The 20,849-nt window shown below is 40.8% G+C and overlaps 1 protein-coding gene across 1 annotated transcript in view; it reads right to left on the minus strand.

The window, feature by feature from the left end:
• Positions 1 to 6,664: 6,664 nt before the first annotated feature.
• The window catches only part of LOC134602182 (transcriptional regulator QRICH1-like), a 44,471-nt gene continuing 30,286 nt past the window's right edge, over positions 6,665 to 20,849 (minus strand). Inside the window, exons 9-10 of the mRNA XM_063446797.1 lie at positions 12,098 to 12,188; positions 6,665 to 8,056 (exon numbers count right to left, since the gene is read on the minus strand). Coding sequence (XP_063302867.1) covers positions 7,867 to 8,056; positions 12,098 to 12,188 — 281 coding nt within the window. The 3' untranslated portion in view covers positions 6,665 to 7,866. The remainder of the gene's footprint in view (positions 8,057 to 12,097; positions 12,189 to 20,849) is intronic.

Here is a 20,849-nt window from a genome sequence, read left to right on the forward strand (position 1 = left end):
ATGCCGGAGCCAAGCTATGGCGTCACTCCGGCCCCAGCATCACTGAAAGGCGCAGGAGGATCAGAGCTCCACTGTTCGAATGTCTGTGCCTACCTGCCTCACAAGACCCCAGGGAAGAATCAACTCCAGCTACCAAATGTAGGGAGGCTGGATTGATTTGACAGAGGGGGAAAAAAAAACACAAATTAAGGGTGTGTGTGTGTGTGTGTGTGTGTGTGTATGTCTGACACTGAGTGTATTAATCTGTCAGTGACTATGTTTGTCAGTGTGTATCTGTCAGTAAGTATGTCTCATTGTGTGTGGGGGTCTCTGACACAGAGTGTGTGCATGTCTATCAGTGAATGTGGGTCTGTCGGTGAGTGTGTGTAACTGTGAATGTGTGTCTGTCGGTGAGTGTAACTGTGAATGTGTTTGTTTCAGTGAAAGTGTGTTGGTTAAACAATGTGTGTGACTATGACTGTCAGTGAATGTATTTCGGTGCATGCATCAGGGAGTGCATGTGTCTGTCAGGAAGATAAATTGGGGGGGGGGGGGGAGGGGCACCTGAGTTTTGTCATGCCTAGGGCAGCACAAAACCAGAATACACCATTGGCTGTGCACCCATGCATGTGCAAGAGTCTCCATAGATCGATGTCTGAATCCCAGTCTTCATGTGTGACCATTGCCGGGATTAAACAAAAGTTGACTGCAGAGCTCTGCCCATTGTCAAGTTTGGGCTTGTCCCTAAGAAAAAGTAGTCCCATCTTTATTTTATGGTGCATTTGTAATTTCTGTGTGAGGCCAACAGTCTTTAACATGTTTTGATGAAATACCGATATGTTAAAGCAGATCTGTCACTTATGTCTAGTCTTTGTATCAGCTTGAAGTTACTCAAACTACACCTTGTATTATGGAGTCTGTAAAGGGGTTAAAAAACATTGGAAATCCTACATCTATTGAATATGACATACTTGAATATTTCTAAAGCTACACAAGTTCATAAAATCACTTACGGAAACCTTAAATGTATTCCTGAGAGTACTCAAAAAAACAGTTCTCTAGTACAGCAGTTCTCAATGCTGTATGAACAAAGGAACTCTTAAAGGACCACTCTAGGCACCCAGACCACTTCAGCTTAATGAAGTGGTATGGGTGCCAGGTCCAGCTAGGGTTAACTAATTTTTTTATAAACATAGCAGTTTCAGAGAAACTGCTATGTTTATCAATTAGTTAAGCCTTCCCCTTTTTCCTCTAGTGGCTGTCTCACTGACAGCCGCTAGAGGCGCTTGCGTGATTCTCACTGTGAAAATCACAGTGAGAGCACGCAAGCGTCCATAGGAAAGCATTATGAATGCTTTCCTATGCGACCGGCTGAATGCGCGCGCAGCTCTTGCCGCGCGTGCGCATTCAGCCGACGAGGAGGAACAGAGGCGGAGAGGAGGAGGAGAGCTCCCCGCCCAGCGCTGGAAAAAGGTACGTTTTAACCATTTTCCCCTTTCCAGAGCCGGGCGGGAGTGGGTCCCTGAAGGTGGGGGCACCCTCAGGGCACTCTAGTGCCAGGAAAACGAGTATGCTTTCCTGGCACTAGAGTGGTCCTTTAAATGAGAAGAATTTTGAAGGGGAGGTGGAGCTTTACCACCATACTGAAGGGTGAGCTGTTGCAGCCCAGTGTTTCTCTTTCCCTCCTCATCCTCTCCCCTCCCCACCCCCCGACCCTTCTGTAGGAGAAACAGACAATCTCTCCAACCAAGACTGCATGGACTTACTTCTGAACACTAGAAACCTGTACACCTTTACACTGTACACCTGTACACTGGAGCTGGTGGGGGTTATCCCGGTCTCCTCCAAGCAAAACTCTTACATTCGCACTGCTCCTAGGTGAATCCTGTAATACAGTACTATAAAAGTAGTAACAGCACATGTGAGCAAAGCAAGTCTTTGACTGGTGTGCAGATAGTCAATGTAGTGACCAGGGCCGGCCTTAGGCATTTAGACGCCCTGTGCGAAAAATCTTCACAGCGCTCCCCTCCGTCATCCATGTATGCTGTAATGTTTGTGTTGTCTGTGTATGTGATAGTAGGTGTGATGACTGTGTGTGATATGTATGCTATGTGTGATATTTGCAATGGGTGTATTAACAGTGTGTGATATGCGTGTATTGGTTGCATGTGAGACACACACACAGAATCAAACGGCCATACACACACACAGGAAGACATCCACACACACACAGGCAGACAGTCATATACACACACACACAGAGGCAGACAGTCAGTCATACACACAGACACAGACAGTAATACACACAGACACACAGAGGCAGACAGTAATACACACAGACATACACAGAGGCAGACAGTCATACACACACACACACAGGGCCGGATTAACATAGGGGCTGATGGAGCTGCAGCTCCAGGCCCAGGCCCATGGAATAGGCCCATTTAAAAAAAAATAATTTAAAAAAAAAAAAATCTTTTTTTTTTTTTTTTACACACTACTCTTAGGTTTGCCACCTGACTGGTATTTTACTGGTTTGCCACATGACTGGTATTTGAGGCTGCCTGGCCGTGCCAGTATTGCAGTAATACCGGCAATACAAATCCAGGTATTTTTCTCAGAATAAATGGAGATTACTCTGCAATACCAGCACCGGCCAGTAGGGGTCACTGTGTGTGGAGAGAGACAGGGATAGGAAGTTACAGCATATCCCTGCCTCTCTACTACTTACTGATCCGTGGGGGAGCAGCAACACAGCACAGAGTCCAGACAGCAGCTCTACAGCTCAGGTAAGAGAGGGATGGGGTGAAAGGCAGCAGGGACACTGAGACACTAGGGGACACAGACATTAGGGGACAAATGGGACACAAATACACTAGGACACATGGGGACACAGACACTTGGGGACACTGGGAGACCTGGAAACACTGAGACACTTGGGGACACTGGAAAACATGGGGACACTGAGACACTAGGGGACACTTGGACACATGGGGATGCTGAGACACATGGGGATGCTGTGAGACATAGGGACATTGGGAGACATTGGGACACGGAGACACTATGTCCCCATTTCTTCCAGTGTCGCTAGTGTTTCAGTGTCCCCAAGTCTCCCAGTGTCTGAGTCCCATGTCTCTCAGTGTGCCTAGTGTCCCCATGTGTCCCTATATGTCCCAGTGTCCCCATGTATATGTCCACAACTGTCCCCATGTCTCCCAGTGTCCCCAAGTGTCAGTCTCCCAGCCAGTGTCCCCTAGTCTCCCAGCCAGTGTCCCCTAGTCTCCCACTGTCCCATAGTCTCCCACTGTCCCCATGTCTCTGTGTCCCTAGTGTCTTAGTGTCCCTAAATGTTTCAGTGTCCCCATGTCTCCCAGTGTCTGTGTTCCTAGTGGCCCCATGTCTCTGTCCACAACTGTCCCCATGTCTCCCAGCCAGTGTCCCCAGTGTCCCCTAGTCTCCCAGTGTCCCCTAGTCTCCCAATCTCGGTGTCCCTAGTGTCCACAAATGTTTCAGTGTCCCCATGTCTCCCAGTGCATGTGTCCCTAGTGTCTCAGTGTCCCCATTTCTCCCAGTTTCCCTAAATGTCTGTGTCCCCAGGTCTCTGTGTCCCCAGTATCCTAGTGACATGGGGACACACTGAGACACTGGGAGACTAGGGGACTGGGCGACATGGGGACACTGACACTGGGAGACTAGGGGACTGAGTGACTTGCGAGACTGAGACACTGGAGGCAATCCATCTATACAGCAGAATCAAACTGTGAGTAGTTTGTTGGTGATTTTACAGAATTTTCTCTGATGTCACTCCTAGTGATTATACAAATGATTAAGGCTGGTATTTTTTTCCAAGAAAGGTGGCAACCCTAACTACTCTTCACATACTCTTGCTTAAAGGAGCACTATAGGGTCAGGAACACAATCATCTATTTCTGACCCTATTATGTTAAAACCCCCACCCTGGCCCCTTCTTGCCTCCCTAAGTATAGTAAAATATAACTTGTATTCAAGTCTGCAGCTGCTGGCTCTGCCTCTGAACTGACTGTCTGCTGACATCATTAGAAGTGGTGGTCTGAGCAAATTACAATACTTCCCCATAGGATTGGCTGAGACTGTCAACTAGGCAGATCAGGGGCAGAGCCAGCACAAGTCCAACATAGCCCTGGCTAATCAGCATCTCCTCATAAAGATAAATTGAATCAATGTATCTGTATGAGGAAAGTTCAGTGTCTGCATGCAGAGGGTGGAGACACTGAATGGCAGTGCTGCACACTAGGCAGTACTGCCCCAGGAAGCACCTCTAGCAGCCATCTAAGGAGTGGCCAGTGGAGTTATTTTCTCTGAAAAGACAGTGTTTACTGCCAAAGGCCTGAATGGAATGATTCTACTTACAAGAACAAATACAATAAGCTGTAGTTGTTATGGTGACTATAGTGTCCCTTTAAGTTTGGAAGCTTAAGAGGGATGTATGGGAACAAAACTTGTGTGGACTGGCTGAAAATAAAATTAGTTTAGGTAATGCAGACGCTGGTCTCTCTAGCACTGTGGCATGTCCCCTTTCTTCTACACTCACTACATACACCTTTTCTGTGTCTCAGACTATATACCAGGAACTTCTGCCTGCTAGTAAGAAGGTAAGGAGACAAGTGGACATGTGAGTGCTAGGGGACAGTCCTTAGAAAGTGTGGAGTAGGAGTATCATTTGACGCATTTATGTCAAGCTCAGGGTGCTGCCTGCATAGTATGCCCTTAGTTGGACAGCCTGCAGAATTGGGAGGTAGGACTGTTTTAGTGTTTTTGGTCAATAAGATTCCGTAATTAGGCCCATCATAATTGTCAGCACCAGGCCCACTGGGCTCTTAATCCGGCCCTGCACACACAGACAGTAATACACACACAGACAGGCAGACAGTCATACACACACACACACACACACAGACAGGCAGACAGTCATACACACACACACACACACACACACACACACAGAGGCAGACAGTCATACACACACACACACACACACACAGAGGCAGACAGTCATACACACACACACACACAGAGGCAGACAGTCATACACACACACACACACACAGACAGTAATACACACAGACAGAGAGTCACACTCACCTGACAATCACAGTTACCTGTGGAGTTCATTGTGGAGGCAGTGCAGCTCCTGGTGACTGTTTGGTGGGGAAGCAGGGACTCCTTCCTGCTTCCCCTGCATCAGTTTTCCGGCGCTTTTAGCTCCGCCCCGCCAGAAACTTTAAAAAAAAAAAAACACTTTTTTTTTTTTAAATCCCGGCCGGCTGTGCGGCCGCACGGCGCCCCCTGCTCCATGGCGCCCTGTGCGGCCGCACAGCTCGCACACCCCTAAGGCCGGCCCTGGTAGTGACTATCCACTGATTTCTGGTGGAAGGGGTTTTCAATCAAAGAAAGAAGAAAAAAAAGTGAAAGTAACCGAAGACCAAATCAGAGTCACACGAAATATGGCTCAACTCAGATACTAAGCTCTGTAAAGCGCATCACTCACTGTATCCTTGCATAACAACCTAACAGTAAGACAACTGATGCATTATACATGTGGCCAAAGTTATAATGTATGCTTTAAGTTCTTCTATTCGAGAAAAAAATAAATAAAATAAATAAATGTGAAAGGCCATACGGTAGGAGCAGCTTTCAGAAATATTTTCTCCATTTCGAATTTACTTTTTAGGGCATTATCACCAACTCCTGGGTTTCCATATGTTGCATTCTTGGGCTCCAAAGGTACATCTCATACTTCGTACACGCAGCATTAAATTGTCGACTGTGGCAAGTGCATCCAGGACAGTCTCTATACTATATGATATTTCTTATTTCATGGCTATACGGTTTCCTCATAATATTAATCATTGTATACACAGACCCAATCACAAACACCACAGAGCCATCATACAATGACAGCATGCTCCCTTTAGACACAATCACACATGGTTAGACCTTTATCTTCCAAACTCTGGCACTAGCCTGCTCCAATATATGTAACAAGGTTGCCAATAGGCACAAACAATCATGCTCGCATGTAAAGACAGGGCTGGGAGATTTTCCATACCAGCCTTGTTTTGTACTTAGAATATGCTGCGTCGCTGTGCAATGTAAAGTCACATTTACTTTCTGTCTAGGCTGCAATACATTTATATTGTCTGAACTTTATTTCCAAATTAAAGTAAATTCACTTATCAATGGGATATATGTAATTATGTACATTTCACACAGATATGTGTAAATGTGTCAAATCCAAATATGGAGATCTACAAGGTCTTAGTGATGTTTTGGTGTAATTTTATCATACTGGGATTTTCAAGCAGCTATGATTTTATATAGCAAATTACCAGAGTATAAACATACAGGGTTATTCACCAAAGTGTTAATCGTTGGGGATTCATAGAGTTTCAAAATTAAGGCCAACTTAGCTGAACGGGCAGCATAGCCATTTTGGATACATTTAATTCCAGTTCAGCTACTTTGGCCTTAAATTTCACTTTCCTACTATTACATTTCACGTTCGTGAATAATCTTGATAGGAAATCACATTTACTAAGACCATTTTGCACTTAAATCGTTCTTAAACCAACACAGAACTTTGAATGGGAATGTATATTATCAAGTCATTAAAAATCAAGACCCAATAGTTTTCAAAAACCAACTATACATTCAATTGCAATTTTATTTCAAATCAAAATTAGTGCTCAATCTGTATTAAATAACAAAGATACCAGAAATCTAGCATACATCAGATATAACAAACTCATTTTTTTCCTATTAGTCAGTGATTTCCATGTTAAAGTTTCTGTGAAAATATACAAATCTCCCTGTAAAAGTGAACGTACTAAAAACACAATCAAAATTTACATTACAGTCACCACTGAACTAAATCCAAGTGCCCGGATTGTGTTAAGGCACGGCATGACTGGATTTTGAGGTAAGGTTGTATAGTTTTCCCAGCATGATGTGCAAACCCTTCTGTGCATGCACAAAAGTAGGTGTTAAAGTGTCATATCTTGTAGTGACATTTTACTTAGGCACAAAATACACCCACAACGTCAAACACAAAAGCTGGAAATATTCCAACAATGTAGAAAGCTTCCTGTGAACCCAGTTTTAGTAACATAACATGAAATAAAAAGAGACAGTCAAGAAATGAACCAAATTATAGTGTTTGGAGATCTTTCGAAGTGTAGTGAAAAGAAAATAAAGGATGCAATGTGGTTATCCTCACAAGATTGTAGCAGGGGTTTGTTTGTGTTTTTCCAAATTCGGTTTCTCCGCAACTAGGGTCATCATGGAAGCATCGTCCTTATAGAAAAGGAAAAAACTGTACGATTCCATAATTTCAGCATGTTTCATTAAAAACATGATTATGGCTGCATTGCACTAAACTGATTAATAAATTATACAATTGCTAAGCGCTTGTTACAAACGAACAATTATTTCATATGTACAATCTTTTCACATGGTACATATTTTTTTCTGAATTATAAGATAAGGTGAGAAGTGACCTCATATGCATTTTTTTTTTATATGAAAAAAATAGCCAAAGAAAGATAGATATTTACAGTAACTAAATTATAATGATTCGGAGTGATAATTTACTCCATAAAGGTGATATCAGCACTGTGTATGCAGTGCTCAACATGGTGTCAGCATAAATTAGATCAAAACAGACATACAGACTCTGCAGTAAATGTGCTTTTTGTACATGGCAAACAAATATAGAATGTGAGAAGTGCTCTGTATTCTCAAAGCACTTTCCTGTGGAATAAAGTACAGTAAAGCAAATAATCTACACAATTTAATCATGCTTTACAAATAAATTGGATCAACACATTTTGATATAACACAGAGAAGTGATTAATATGAAGAGATTCGGGAGTTAGCATGAGTTTCCTGGACCTCTTTAACCAGTAATATTCGGGTTAACATTTGCTCCATCACTTCTTCATTCACAGGCTGCGCAGAGTACCAAATCGGGCTATTCGGTGCGACCACTGGTTCCGGAACCAAGTAGAACGCATCTGTGGGGCCTCTGGCACCCTGAGGACTAAAAAAAGTAAAGCCAGATAATGAATGGAATCACAATTTATTAAATCAACACATTCAAGAATGTAAAAAAAACAAAACAAAAAAAACAACAAAAAAAAAACTGTATTTTCTCTTCAATTATATTCATGTGATAGAGTCTAACTAAAATCATGTAAAGGCAATGCCTTTTGAGGTCCCATAATTATTACTCCTGGCATATAAAGGAAATAATACGTAATTTTTCTAAAAAAAATAAAAGCTATCCTAAAATAGTGTTACATAATTACTAGTATTACAAATAAAGTACTGTATACACTTTATATTTTCCACTAATGTACTCAATCCTGCTGCTTCTATTTGTTTTTGTTTTGTGTTTAAATGTTGCCCCATCTTTGTCCTCTAATCACCTGCCTGCCAGTCACCTTCCTGTATTTTTTGCCCTTGTTCACGAGACTGTACAATTCACTGTTGCATTAATATTCTGATCAAGGGTTTGGTTTTAAAAAACAAAAATCTTTATCATCCATGTCAATAGACTTTCTACAAGCCCGAATAAAATTCCCAGGAATCGAAGTTCATGACAGAAATAATTGTCAGGATTAAAACCCATTTAATACACACATGAAAAAGGATTCTGGTGATTTGGGACATTTTCAGAATCATTTTGTTTGGCAATTACCAGGACTTATTCAGACAAATCACTAACACTACTGCAAGAGCTGCAAATAGTCGCGCATGTACACTAGCCTCCCAATGCCTTTTTATGGGGCATCACTGGATTCCCTGGGATCAACAAGATTGATAATCTCAGCCAGGGAGGCATGCCAGCAGGACAGTGCCGGTAACCTAAAAGTATTCCTAACAATATAGCGTTCCTTTAACCCCTTAAGGACTGAGGCAGTTGTACAAGTTGTGATCAAAACAAAACGTAAACAAAACCTTAAATATGTCTGTTCAGGTGTAATTCACCTCTTTCATATTATGTGCACCCACACTTATAGCATAATACGGTTAGCGGTTACTGCAATAAAATACACATTTATATTTAGCGATGTCTCACGAGTAAAACAATCCCCCCAATGTACAGGTTTTATGGTGGTTTGCAAAGTTACAGGGTCAAATACAGCACATTAAAATTTTTCAGTTTATACACATTTAAATTTGCCAGACTGGTTATGTTGCCTTTAAGACCGTATGGTAGCCCAGGAATAAAAATTATCCCCATGATGGCATACCATTTGCAAAATTAGACAACCCAAGGTATTACAACTGGGGTATGTCCAGTCTTTTTTAGTAGCCACTTAGTCACAAACACTGGCCAAAGTTAGTATTCATATTTGTTGTGTGTGGAAAATGCAAAAATCTAAATTGAATGCAAAGTTTGGCCAGTGTTTGTGACTAAATGGCTACTAAAAAGACTTAACAGACCTCATTTGCAATACCTTGGGTTGTCCACTTTTGCAAATTGAATGCCATCATGGAGGTAATTCTCATTCCTGGGCTACCATACGGTCTCGAAGGCAACATAACCAATCTGGCAAATTTCAATGGGAAAAAAAAGGAAATTCAAGCCTTATATTTGACTCAGTAACTTTTGAAAACACCATAAAACCTGTACATGTGGGGTACTGTTATACTCTGGAGACTTCACTCAACACAAATATTAGTGTTTCCAAATAGTAAAATGTATCACAACAATTATATTGTCAGTGAAAGTACAGTGTGTGTGTGGAAAATGCAAAAAACTGATTTTTTACTGACAATATCATCGTTGTGATATGTCTTACTGTTTTTAAATATTTGTGTTCAGCGAAGTCTCCTGAGTAAAACAGGGTTAAATATATGGCGTCCAAGCCAAATTCTCTGGACTTTCCGCCTGGGTTGTCGGGCAGGTCTCTCAGATTGTAATTAATAAATGACTTCATTATGTAAAAATAATATATATATATATATATATATAAAAACAGGAAAGTAGAAAATAGCACTCCATGGACTTCATAAGGGTATGGTGAAAAATATTATTTAGGATCCTGACGAAAGTTCTGTAATAGGACTGAAACGTTGATACATTGTGGCAGTTGCTGAATAAAAGCCAAGTTATTTTTTAAATGCTATATACATTTTTTTTATTTTATTTTTTTCATTTTATTGATTATTTTTACTCCAAAGTGTTGAAATAAATTTTGGCCCAGTGCTGGTCTGCAAGATTATCCAAACTGGTTAGAAGATGGCACTCCAAGGACTTCAAAGTAATGTAAAGTAAAATGTCTCTTTTATTCAGCAGATGCTGTGCAAACAATCGACGTTTCAGTTCTAACTAACGTTTCAGTTCTAACTCAAACTTTCTTCAGGATATCCTGAAGAAAGTAAGAATTAGAACTGAAACGTCGATTGTTTGCACAGCATCTGCTGAATAAAAGGAAAGTTTTACTTTACATTACTTTGAAGTCCTTGGAGTGCCATCTTCTATATGCAGTTTGGATAATCTTGCAGACCAGCACTGGGCCAAAATTTCTTTCAACACTTTGGAGTGCAGGTTTCTGATTTATAATCAACGTCATTCTAAGATTATTTTAATATTAATATATAAATATATATATATATTAAAATACACCTTTTTTTAATGATGTATGTATATATAAAAGTACTTAGAATATATATATATCTATATGATCTATACTTTTTATTTAATTAAAAAACAGTTTTATAACTTTTTTTTTTTTTACTTTAAAAACTTTTTTACAGGCATGAGGGGGATTGCCTGATAGTTCAGGCAGGCCCCCCGAAGGCACTGCATAAACCGGCGATTCCTGCCATGTGATCGCGAGGAACATGCAATCACATGGCCGGAGGTGGCAGTTTAGGTAGAGGGGGTCCAAGGTCAGAAACAGACCCCCGGATTGCGACCGCCGGCGTGGCATCAGCCGGGACGTTCTATGCCGCCCACCGACGTTTAGGACCGCCCCAAAAATGACGGCCTAGAACACGCCCCAAAAAGGACAGCATAGCATGCTGAGTAAGGAGCGCAGAATTATTTTTGGTGTAGTTACAGTACGTGGTCAGATTAGAATAACCAAGAATATACCAATTGTCATGCCAAAGCATGAGTTGGCATTTGATATATGTTATGAGTTGTTTTTGTACATGTTGGGATAACATTTATTGTAGGCTTTGATCGTACTCCAGGCCTAAGCCATAAAACTACTAGATAACCATCATCAGAGCTGGACATAGGGCATCGTAAAAGGTATTGTTGCATATGCTCTGACTTTGGGTTCTTCAAATGACAACATTATTTAAGAAAATAAGTAGTGGGCAATACACTGCCAGGCCAAACCCCACGGATCCACCCACTTAGAAACAACTAGTTTAAGTTATATATTGAGAATGTTGGACTATGCAATGAGAGATTTCTTGTTTCAACAGCTACTTGGAGACCTGTACCATCTGAATCTCCCAAAGAAATTATAAATAATATAATGTAAGGGGTAATATATATGTAAGGAATTTCTTGTGTTTTCTCCTATTTTATGGACTGTTTTTCAATTTGTTATCTGTGTTTCTGTATGCCATTTATTTCTGTATTTTTGTACCCAGCACTATGAATCCTTTTTGTCAGATTAAATGTTTAATTATTCAGCTTGTGTCTTTGTTCTCTATGAGCTCACTCTCCTGAGGAAAGCTCAGGTAAACATGTTACCAAAATGGTTAATTATATATGTCTGATCAGTAAAGTAAGGTCTTGATCCTATAATTCTACTGTGTGTGGGGTAACCGAAGACGCCCAGATGTAAAGTCTTGGTGGTAGCAGTAAAGTGTGTACTAGGGTGTTAGTGTAGAAGGGATTGCAGGGGTTAATTTAGTGGTTGTTGGGACTAGCAACCAGTGTCTCAGCTGGGCCAATAGCCCACGTTCGTGACACCAATCATTTCCAGTGTTATTGTATTAGTAAAGTTTTCATTTGCCATGGCATGTAAATGCACATTGATACACCAACTTTATTTGTATATTGTAAATGATTTTAAAAATGCAGAAAATATAAAGTAGCCAAACTCCTTACCATTTAAAGCGATAAAAGTCATACAACTTAATGGGACATTGCAATGGATTATCTGGATTTTCCAGCTGCTCTACATAAGTTTCTTCTGCAACTAGAAAAAAGAAAAAAAGAAATAATTTGGGATTAAAACATCATCCACAGAATAGAGAATGTTACCAACAGGGCCGTCTTTAGCACGGGGCAAACGGGGCAGCTGCCCCGGGCCCAGTTGCTCCTGGGGGGCCCCAGAGCAGCTGCTCCGTGGGCCCTGCGATTTGCGCAGCCCCCCTTGGACCCAGTGGTGCGGCTGCACAGAGCCGCACCATCCCGCATGCTAAAGAGGGCCCCCGGGTGGCCCATGCACTAAGGGCCACCCGGTGGACATGTGTCAGCAGGGGCCCGGTCGGGCGCTGTTACGCTTAAACAGCGCGACCGGGCCCCTTCCTGTTCGTCAGCCGGCTGGGAGGAAGTGAGTGCCGCGCGTCACTTCCTCCCACCGGAGATCAGAGCCGCACCAGGAGAAAGGCAGGGAGGAGGGGAGTTTAAGAGAAGAACTCCCAACTGCCTCAGCCTGCCACTGTTCCCCAGGGAAACCACCCTCCAGAAAAGGTAAGGGCGGTTGGAGGGTGGCTAAATGTATGTCAGTATGTTTGTGTGTGTATGTCTGTCTGTGTTTCAGTGTATCTGTGTGTGTATATCAGTATGCCTGTGTGTGTCAGTATGTCTGTGTGTGTGTCAATACTTCTGTCAGTGTGTGTGTGTGTGTCAGTATGTCTGTGTGTGTGTCAATACTTCTGTCAGTGTGTGTGTTTGTGTGTATATCAGTATGCCTGTGTGTGTCAGTATGTCTGTGTGTGTGTCAATACTTCTGTCAGTGTGTGTGTCAATACTTCTGTCAGTGTGTGTGTGTGTGTCAGTATATCTGTGTGTCAGTATGTCTGTGTGTGTGTGTGTGTGAATACTTCTGTCAGTGTGTGTGTCAATATATCTGTGTGTGTGTCAGTATGTCTGTGTGTGTGTGTGTGTGTGTGTGTCAGTATGTCTGTGTGTGTGTGTCTGTGTGTGTGTGTCAGTATTTCTGTCTGTGTGTGTCAGTATGTCTGTCTGTGTGTGTGTCAGTATGCCTGTGTGTGTCAGCATGCCTGTGTGTGTCAGCATGCCTGTGTGTGTGTGTCAATACTTCTGTCAGTGTGTGTCAGCACGTCTGTGTGTGTGTGTCAGCATTTTTGTCTGTGTCTGTGTTTCAGTATGTCTGTGTGTGTGTCAGTATTTCTGTCTGTGTGTGTGTCAGTATGTCTGTGTGTGTGTGTCAGTATTTCTGTCAGTGTATGTGTCTGTGTGTGTGTTAGTATGTCTGTCTGTGTGTGTCAGTATGTCTGTGTGTATGTCAGTATGCCTGTGTGTGTCACTGTGTCTGTGTGTATGTCAGTATGCGTGTGTGTATCAGCATGTCTGTGTGTGTGTCAATACTTCTGTCAGTGTATGTGTCTGTATGTGTGTCAGTATATCTGTCAGTGTATGTGTCTGTGTGTGTATGTATGTGCGTCTGTGTGTGTGTGTGTGTGTGTGTCAGTATGTCTGAATGTGTGTCAATATGTCTGCCAGTATATATTTGTGTGTCAGTGTATGTGTGTGTCAGTATGTATCTGTGAATGTTTTAATATGTCTGTCTGTGTGTGTGTATGTGTCAATATGTCAGTGTGATTGGGGGTTGGGCGTAATTGGGGGGTTGGTGGATTGAGAGGGTCACAGGGCCGAGGGGGCCCAACAAAATTCTTTGCCCAGGGTCCTATTCATATTAAAGACGGCCCTGGTTACCAACAATCAAAAGATAAAAAAGTACTCTAAAACATCAATGTAAAAACACAAAATAAGTGTTTATACCCATTTGTTAGTATTAAGTGGCATATTTATTATTAACAGATCTAGCAATCCGTATTGTAAGCATCCAGTGACATACCAACATCTAAGGCAGACCCCAATAAGTATGAAGCACATTTTCTCAAATCTACAAAATAACATGCTTGACTTCCAGGAAAGGTGTTCAAATAAAAACAGGTTTCAAAATATTGACAGCATGTATGTTATCTAGTACTGTATGAAACATTCATTTTAATATACTAATGATGATCCAGAGTTGGAAAAACAGTAGAAAAAATGTATTTAGAAAGTGGACATCTTTAAAAGGGACATTCATGTAGCAGCCTACCAATTTTACTGCCATTAAAGTAAAACAATTTAAAAGAAAACTTGTATTTGAGATTTCAGCGTTTCTTGCAAATCATTAGCCTCTGCAGCTTCAGTTGTGAGTTCTACCCAGGGCAGGGGGTGACTCCACTAATCCGGAGGCTCTAGGGTTCGACAAATCCCAGACGCAAGGTCGCCATGTCGACTAGAAATTTTGCCCTGGCACATGGGATTTATAGCCCTTTAACTAAAGGCAGTATGTGGGAACAATGAAGCCGGCCGATCGCCCTAAGGAGCGTGGATGTTGCCGTCTTGGGCTGCATGCAGGCAGCCACCCTGGGGATCGTGGAGGCAGATCATCCAGCATCTCCTCTCTGCTCCCTCTCGCTGTTTAATGCCGGGAGCCGGAATATGACGTAATTCCTGCCCCGGCATCACTGCAGACAGTGCGAGGGAGCAGAGAGGAGCTGCAGAAAGATCACTCCTCCCTCGCACACAGGTATACACACATCGCTAGTTTTAAAAAAAATTGGCTCCTAATCTTTTTTTAGCTGGCTACTAGATTCCAAACAAAATTGTCAAGCCCTGTCTTAAAATTATACATAACAGTGCTGAGTGTGAACCGTCACTGCTCTATTATTGGACTGCAGGCTTATATAACAAAGTTAAATAAAGTAAGAAAAAAAAAAAGGAGATAAGATTTTTTTAAAAATCCATTAGATCTAACGGTAACCTAATCTTCAATTGTCATCTAATGATGCTCCTGGAGTGTCCATTTAAGTTAATCGTAAAGGAACACTATAGCATTAGGAATACAAAACATATATTTCTAACTCTATAGTGCCGATCTAACAAGTTGGGTAGCCGACCACATAAGTTAGCATTAAAACTATGCGCTGCACCAATCAGATTTAAATAGCAGAGTTTTACTTGGCTCATTGAACAGAAGCCCTCTGATAGTCTGCTCACTCTGACAGCCACTAGATGCTTTAAACCCTGCAATGTAAACCTTACTGTTCCTGGAGAATGTCAAAGTTTTTACTTGCAGGGTTTAAACAAATGGGACATGGCACCCAGACCACTTCAATTAGGCAGTGTCCCTTTAAAGAGCACACAAAATACAACACAGCACTTTTATAAAAGTTACTTGTTTTTTTAAACTTAAAAAAAAAAAAACAGAATATTAAATATTAGTAATGATCATAGTTCCAGTGTAAAAGTAAACCGAAGCAGAACACGTTAAAACAAGGACAAAGATGTAAAATATGGATGGGGTTTCCCAATAGGGATATGTGTGACTTTTGAGGAAAAAATGAGCTTCTTTAAAGATCCCCAATCATGGAACGTGTGGTTAAAAGAGAAGAAATCTAAAAGTCACCAAGTAGTACTTATGGAAAAGGATGCACGCATTGACTAAAATAGTATGTGTTCGCAACATGTTTAATAGGAGCTTTAAATTATGGGAATAGAGTTAAACTTACAGATAATTGAATATATGGGGTGGTTTCTTTTCACAATAGTATGACTTTTTAGGACAAATATTTAAATATAAAAGTTACAAAGTGTGATAAAAGGTTGTGATCTGGAAACATATGTGTATTTTCTTCCTATTGATTTTTCCATCCAGGTTCCACAAGAACCCCTTTAGAGCATGTTATTTGTTAAGTGAGACCCAATGGGGGGTCACCATTATTATTATGTTATTTATATAGCGCCAACAAACTCCGCAGCGCTTTACAGTAGGTAGACGAACAAACATGTAGTTGTAACCAGACAAGTCGAACACACAGGAACAGAGGGGTTGAGGGCCCTCCTCAATGAGCTTACATGCTAGAGGGAGTGGGGTAAAGTAACACAAAGGGTAAGATAGTATTAGACTAATGACAGTTGCAAGAGAGGAATCAGTCGGGAGCTATTAAACAGTTTAATGGATACGCTTTTATGAAGAAGTGGGTATTTTTTGAAGGAGTGGAGACTGGGTGAGCCTCTAACAGAGGAGGGAAGTGAGTTGCACAGGAACAGTGCAGTCTTCAAGAAGTCTTAAAGGCGAGCATCAGAGGCGGGAGTACGGACAGAAGATAGACGTAAGTCTTCAGCAGAGCGCGAGGGTCTAGACAGGACATACTTGTGTATTAGGAAAGATAGATAGGTGGGAGCAGAATTATGTAGATATTTGAAAGCAAGAACCAGATTTTTACAGGAAGCCAACATAGGGACTGACAGAAGGGTGAGGCATGGACAGGAAGATGAGCCTCGCTGATGCATTTATTATGGACTGTAACAGTGCAAATTGGGAGCACGTACTATTATCTACTCGGAAAAACATTATTTCCTATTTCCAGATTTGGGAAGGATTTATTTCCCTATGTACACTGTATAAGTGTGATGTACTGTTGTATATACATGTTGGCGGTGATGAGGTAGGCTTTGTGGAAAAAAGCTCAGTTTAAATACCCTGCAAAAAAAATCAAGCTTTCTAAAGTTTTTGAAGAATGAGCATGTTGATATATGCAGCGTACAGAAAACTCACTGGAAGCAGGGAAAAATATGGAATACAATCAAGGTACCGGTATATATGTTTTTTTGTGCCTCTAATTTTTTTTAAATGGCTATATTATTCTTTAATCTCCTTTCAGTTAAATAAAACATTGTAAATGCAGATGGAAAATATATGATTTTAATTTGTCAAATCAATATTTATACTCTAACAAATTTGTATGCTCATAATAAATCACAAATTAAGAGCATTAGAAGACTTTTTGAGGAACCAATTTTAAAAAATATATATATATTTTTTTAAATCTATAAAATCATTAATTTAGATCCGGCTGAATTCATACCAGATAGGACGGCTTCTAAGAATATAAGGAGATTAATAATCTGGATTCAGCGTCTCTAATAGGGACTCTCCTCTGAAAACGGTAAAACGACTTTTGTCAGGTGGGATGGTGTTGTACTCAGGCCTTTCGGCAAAGGTAGAAGTTAGTCATTTAATTCCTGAGTGGTTCAATCTGAGCAACGGAACCAGGCAAGGTTGTCCACTTTCTCCACTTTTATATTTTATGACTTTGGAACAATTAGCAATAACCATAAGACAGAATCCAAGGCTATAATATATCAAATCAGGATTATAAAATGTATGTATGCAGCTTCCGTCATAGCAACACTTGAGGACACTGAGAAGTCTTTGAACAAACTTATGAATGTAATTTACATTTCTTTTCTCAGGATACAAATTGAATGTGGAGAAGTCAATGGCCCTTGCCTGTAATATAGCAGAAGAATTCAAGTTTAGAAGAAAAATTCAGGATTAGATGGGTGAAGCCCTCAATTACCTACCTGGGGGTAGTTCTGATCCAGCAAACTACTGATACTAATGAAACAGACTAACAGAAATAGAAGAGTGGAAAAATAGTTTTCTTGGTGGGGGAGCAGTAATATTCTAGAATTTTTTATTTTATTTTATTACACACACTACTCTTATGGTTGCCACCTGGCTGGTATTTGAGGCTGCCTCATTATAAACAGAGAATACTCTGCAATACCATTACCGGCCAGTAGGGGTCGCTGTGTGTGTGGAGAGAGGCAGGGATAGGAAGTTACAGCATATATACCTGCATCTCTCTACACCCTGATCCGCGGGGAGCAGCTATACAGCACAGAGAGTCCAGACAGCAGCTTCCAGCCTGCAGAGACCGCCTACAGCTCAGGGAAGTGAGAGATGAAGTCAGGGATGGGGTAAAGGCTACAGGGAGACATGGGGACACAGACATAGGGAGACCTCTGGGGACGCTGAGACACTTGGCGACACGGGGACACAGACACTATTGGATGCTGGGAGACTTGGGGACACTGGGAGCCATGGGGACACAGACACTAGGGAACACTGGGTGACATGGAGACACTGGGAGACAGGGAGCAATCCATATATACAGCAGAATCAAACTACGGTAAGTAGTTTTTTGGTGATTTCATAGAATTTTCTCTGTCACTTCTTGTAATTTACATCATGTGATGTCACACATACATAATTAGTTATGCAAATTAGTAAGGGCTGTATTTTTTTCCTAGAAAGGTGGCAACCCTAACTACTCTTCACATACTCTTGCTTAAGTATGGAAACTTAAGAGGGATATATGAAAACAAAACTTGAGTGGACTAGCTGAAATTAAATTAGTTAAGGAAATGCTGACGTTGGTCTCTCTAACACTAAGGCATGTTCCCTTTCTTCTACACTCACTACATCCACGGTTTCTCAGTCTCAGACTGTATACCAGGAGCGTCTGCCTGCTAGTAAGACGGTAAGGAGACAAGTGGACATGTGAGTGCTAGGGGACAGTCCTTAGAAAGCATGGAGCGAGCGCATCATTAGATGCATTTATGCCAAGCTCAGGATGCTGTTGGCCAGCATGCATGATTGGCAGGCAGCCTGACATACACAAGCATTTCGGAAGTTCTGGTTACATGATCCACGTCAGTGGCCCACCCTTTTACACCGCCCATTGATTTCTTGCTTCACTGGACACTGCTGTTAGGGGGTATGGATTTACTTGAAAGATGAAAGCATGAATTAGAGAGAGATTAGCATATTTTAAGAGAATCTGAGTGTTTTTTGTTTTTTTATATAGCTGCATCCTATGAGTCTCCTTCCGGCAACATCGCCACCAGATACATAACGCTTGAGAGGTATGACTGTTTGTGTTTTTGGTCGATGAGATTCTGTATTTAGGCCGCTCATAATTGTTAGCACAAGGCCCACTGGGCTATTAATCTGGCACTAGTTGGGGAAAAGGCCCTGGATTAACTCTAAATTATCTCTTCAGGCCTCTAAAGGAGGATTAGGATTTGCCATGACAAAAGATTACAATAATGCCAGCGTGCATATGCATGCTATACAAACACAACATTTTTTAGTACTTAAAGGTTAATTTAAAATTTAACGAGAATGGGGAAAAAAAAAAAAAAGGCTTTGCTTCCATTATACTGGCAAACAGAAGGGACAGAATAAGACGGGGAAAATTATAAACTGTAGAAGTTTTAAGATATCTTGAGTTTCTTCTGGGTCAACTTCAATAAGAAAATAAACTTAACTAATAAAGTAATCCCCATTTTATAAATTTAAGTTTTGAGTTATAACATGGAAGGACTTTAAACATTTAAAAAAAAAATGAATGGAAGCTGGTTTAGGGGATATTGTGAGATTCTGTAATCTGAAGAGTTTCTGCAGAGGAATGTTCAAGCCTAACCAACAATTTGATACAGATTCGGTGCTCTACTCGCTCAGTCGTTTTGAGTGCAACGTCCACACAGTACACATGCTCACTCAAGAGCGTTTATTATACAAGTAATAGTAGAAGCACAATTATTAATAGCAACCAACTGGAAGTCAACAATGATTCCTATTTGGACTCAGATAATTTTAAATTTTAATCTTTCAAGATTCTTTTCTTTCAGGAAGTGTTCCGGAGGATTGGAGGAAGGCAGATGTTGTTCCTATATTCAAAAAGGGTTCAAAATCCTTGCCTGGAAATTATAGACCTGTGAGCTTAATTTCTGTGGCTGGTAAAATATTTGAAAGGTTATTAAGGGATAATATTCAAGAATTCCTTGAGAAGAATATGGTTATCAGCAAAAATCAGCACGGTTTTATGAAGCACAGGTCGTGTCAAACTAACTTGATTGCATTCTACGAAGAAGTAAGTAGAAGTATAGATCAGGGTGTTGCAGTGGATGTGATCTATTTGGACTTTGCCAAGGCATTTGATACAGTTCCACACAGAAGATTAGTGTTCAAACTCAAGGAAATCGGTCTAGATGAAAAGGCTTGTTCTTGGGTAGAACATTGGCTTAAAAACAGAGTACAAAGAGTTGTCGTTAATGGTAAATTTTCAAGCTGGACAGAGGTGGCAAGTGGTGTCCCTCAGGGGTCTGTTCTGGGACCCCTCCTATTTAACATGTTTATAAATGATCTTGAAGACAGCATTGAAAGTCATGTTTCAGTGTTTGCAGATGACACAAAACTTTGTAAAATAATACAATGTGAGCAAGATATTACTTTGCTGCAGAGGGATTTAGATAGACTGGAGGACTGGGCACTCAAATGGCAGATGAAATTTATTTTTTTATTTTTTTTTTTTTTATTTTTTTTTTTTTAATTCTTTATTTTTGTAGTGCATAAGCTTTATACATTCGCTTGAAAGGTACCCCAAAGGCAGTCCTCCAGCGCATTATATGACATTTAGACATAGAGGTACAGGATTAAACTTGCACATTTTTTTTATAAAGTTGAGTTATGCGATATCCGATATCAATTGGCACTACTTAAACATATTCATAACATAAAATTAACTAAAATAAGCTAGCTTGGCAACGCTTAACTTGCTGCTTGTGGGATAAGTGAGTAAGATGCTGTATCCAGCGTTATGATAATTATACGATTAAACTATTGTGGTTAATTCCGTTTGAAGAGTCGCTTAATGGGGTCACGAATCAATGTGAAACACAAGTTTTAGTGCAGGTTAGGCAGATTATGGAGTGAGTACAGCAGTCGCGATAGCATTTACATACGCTCTCTCAGAACTTTGCT

Source organism: Pelobates fuscus, chromosome 3 (genome assembly GCF_036172605.1).
Source record: "Pelobates fuscus isolate aPelFus1 chromosome 3, aPelFus1.pri, whole genome shotgun sequence".
NCBI lineage: Eukaryota > Metazoa > Chordata > Amphibia > Anura > Pelobatidae > Pelobates > Pelobates fuscus.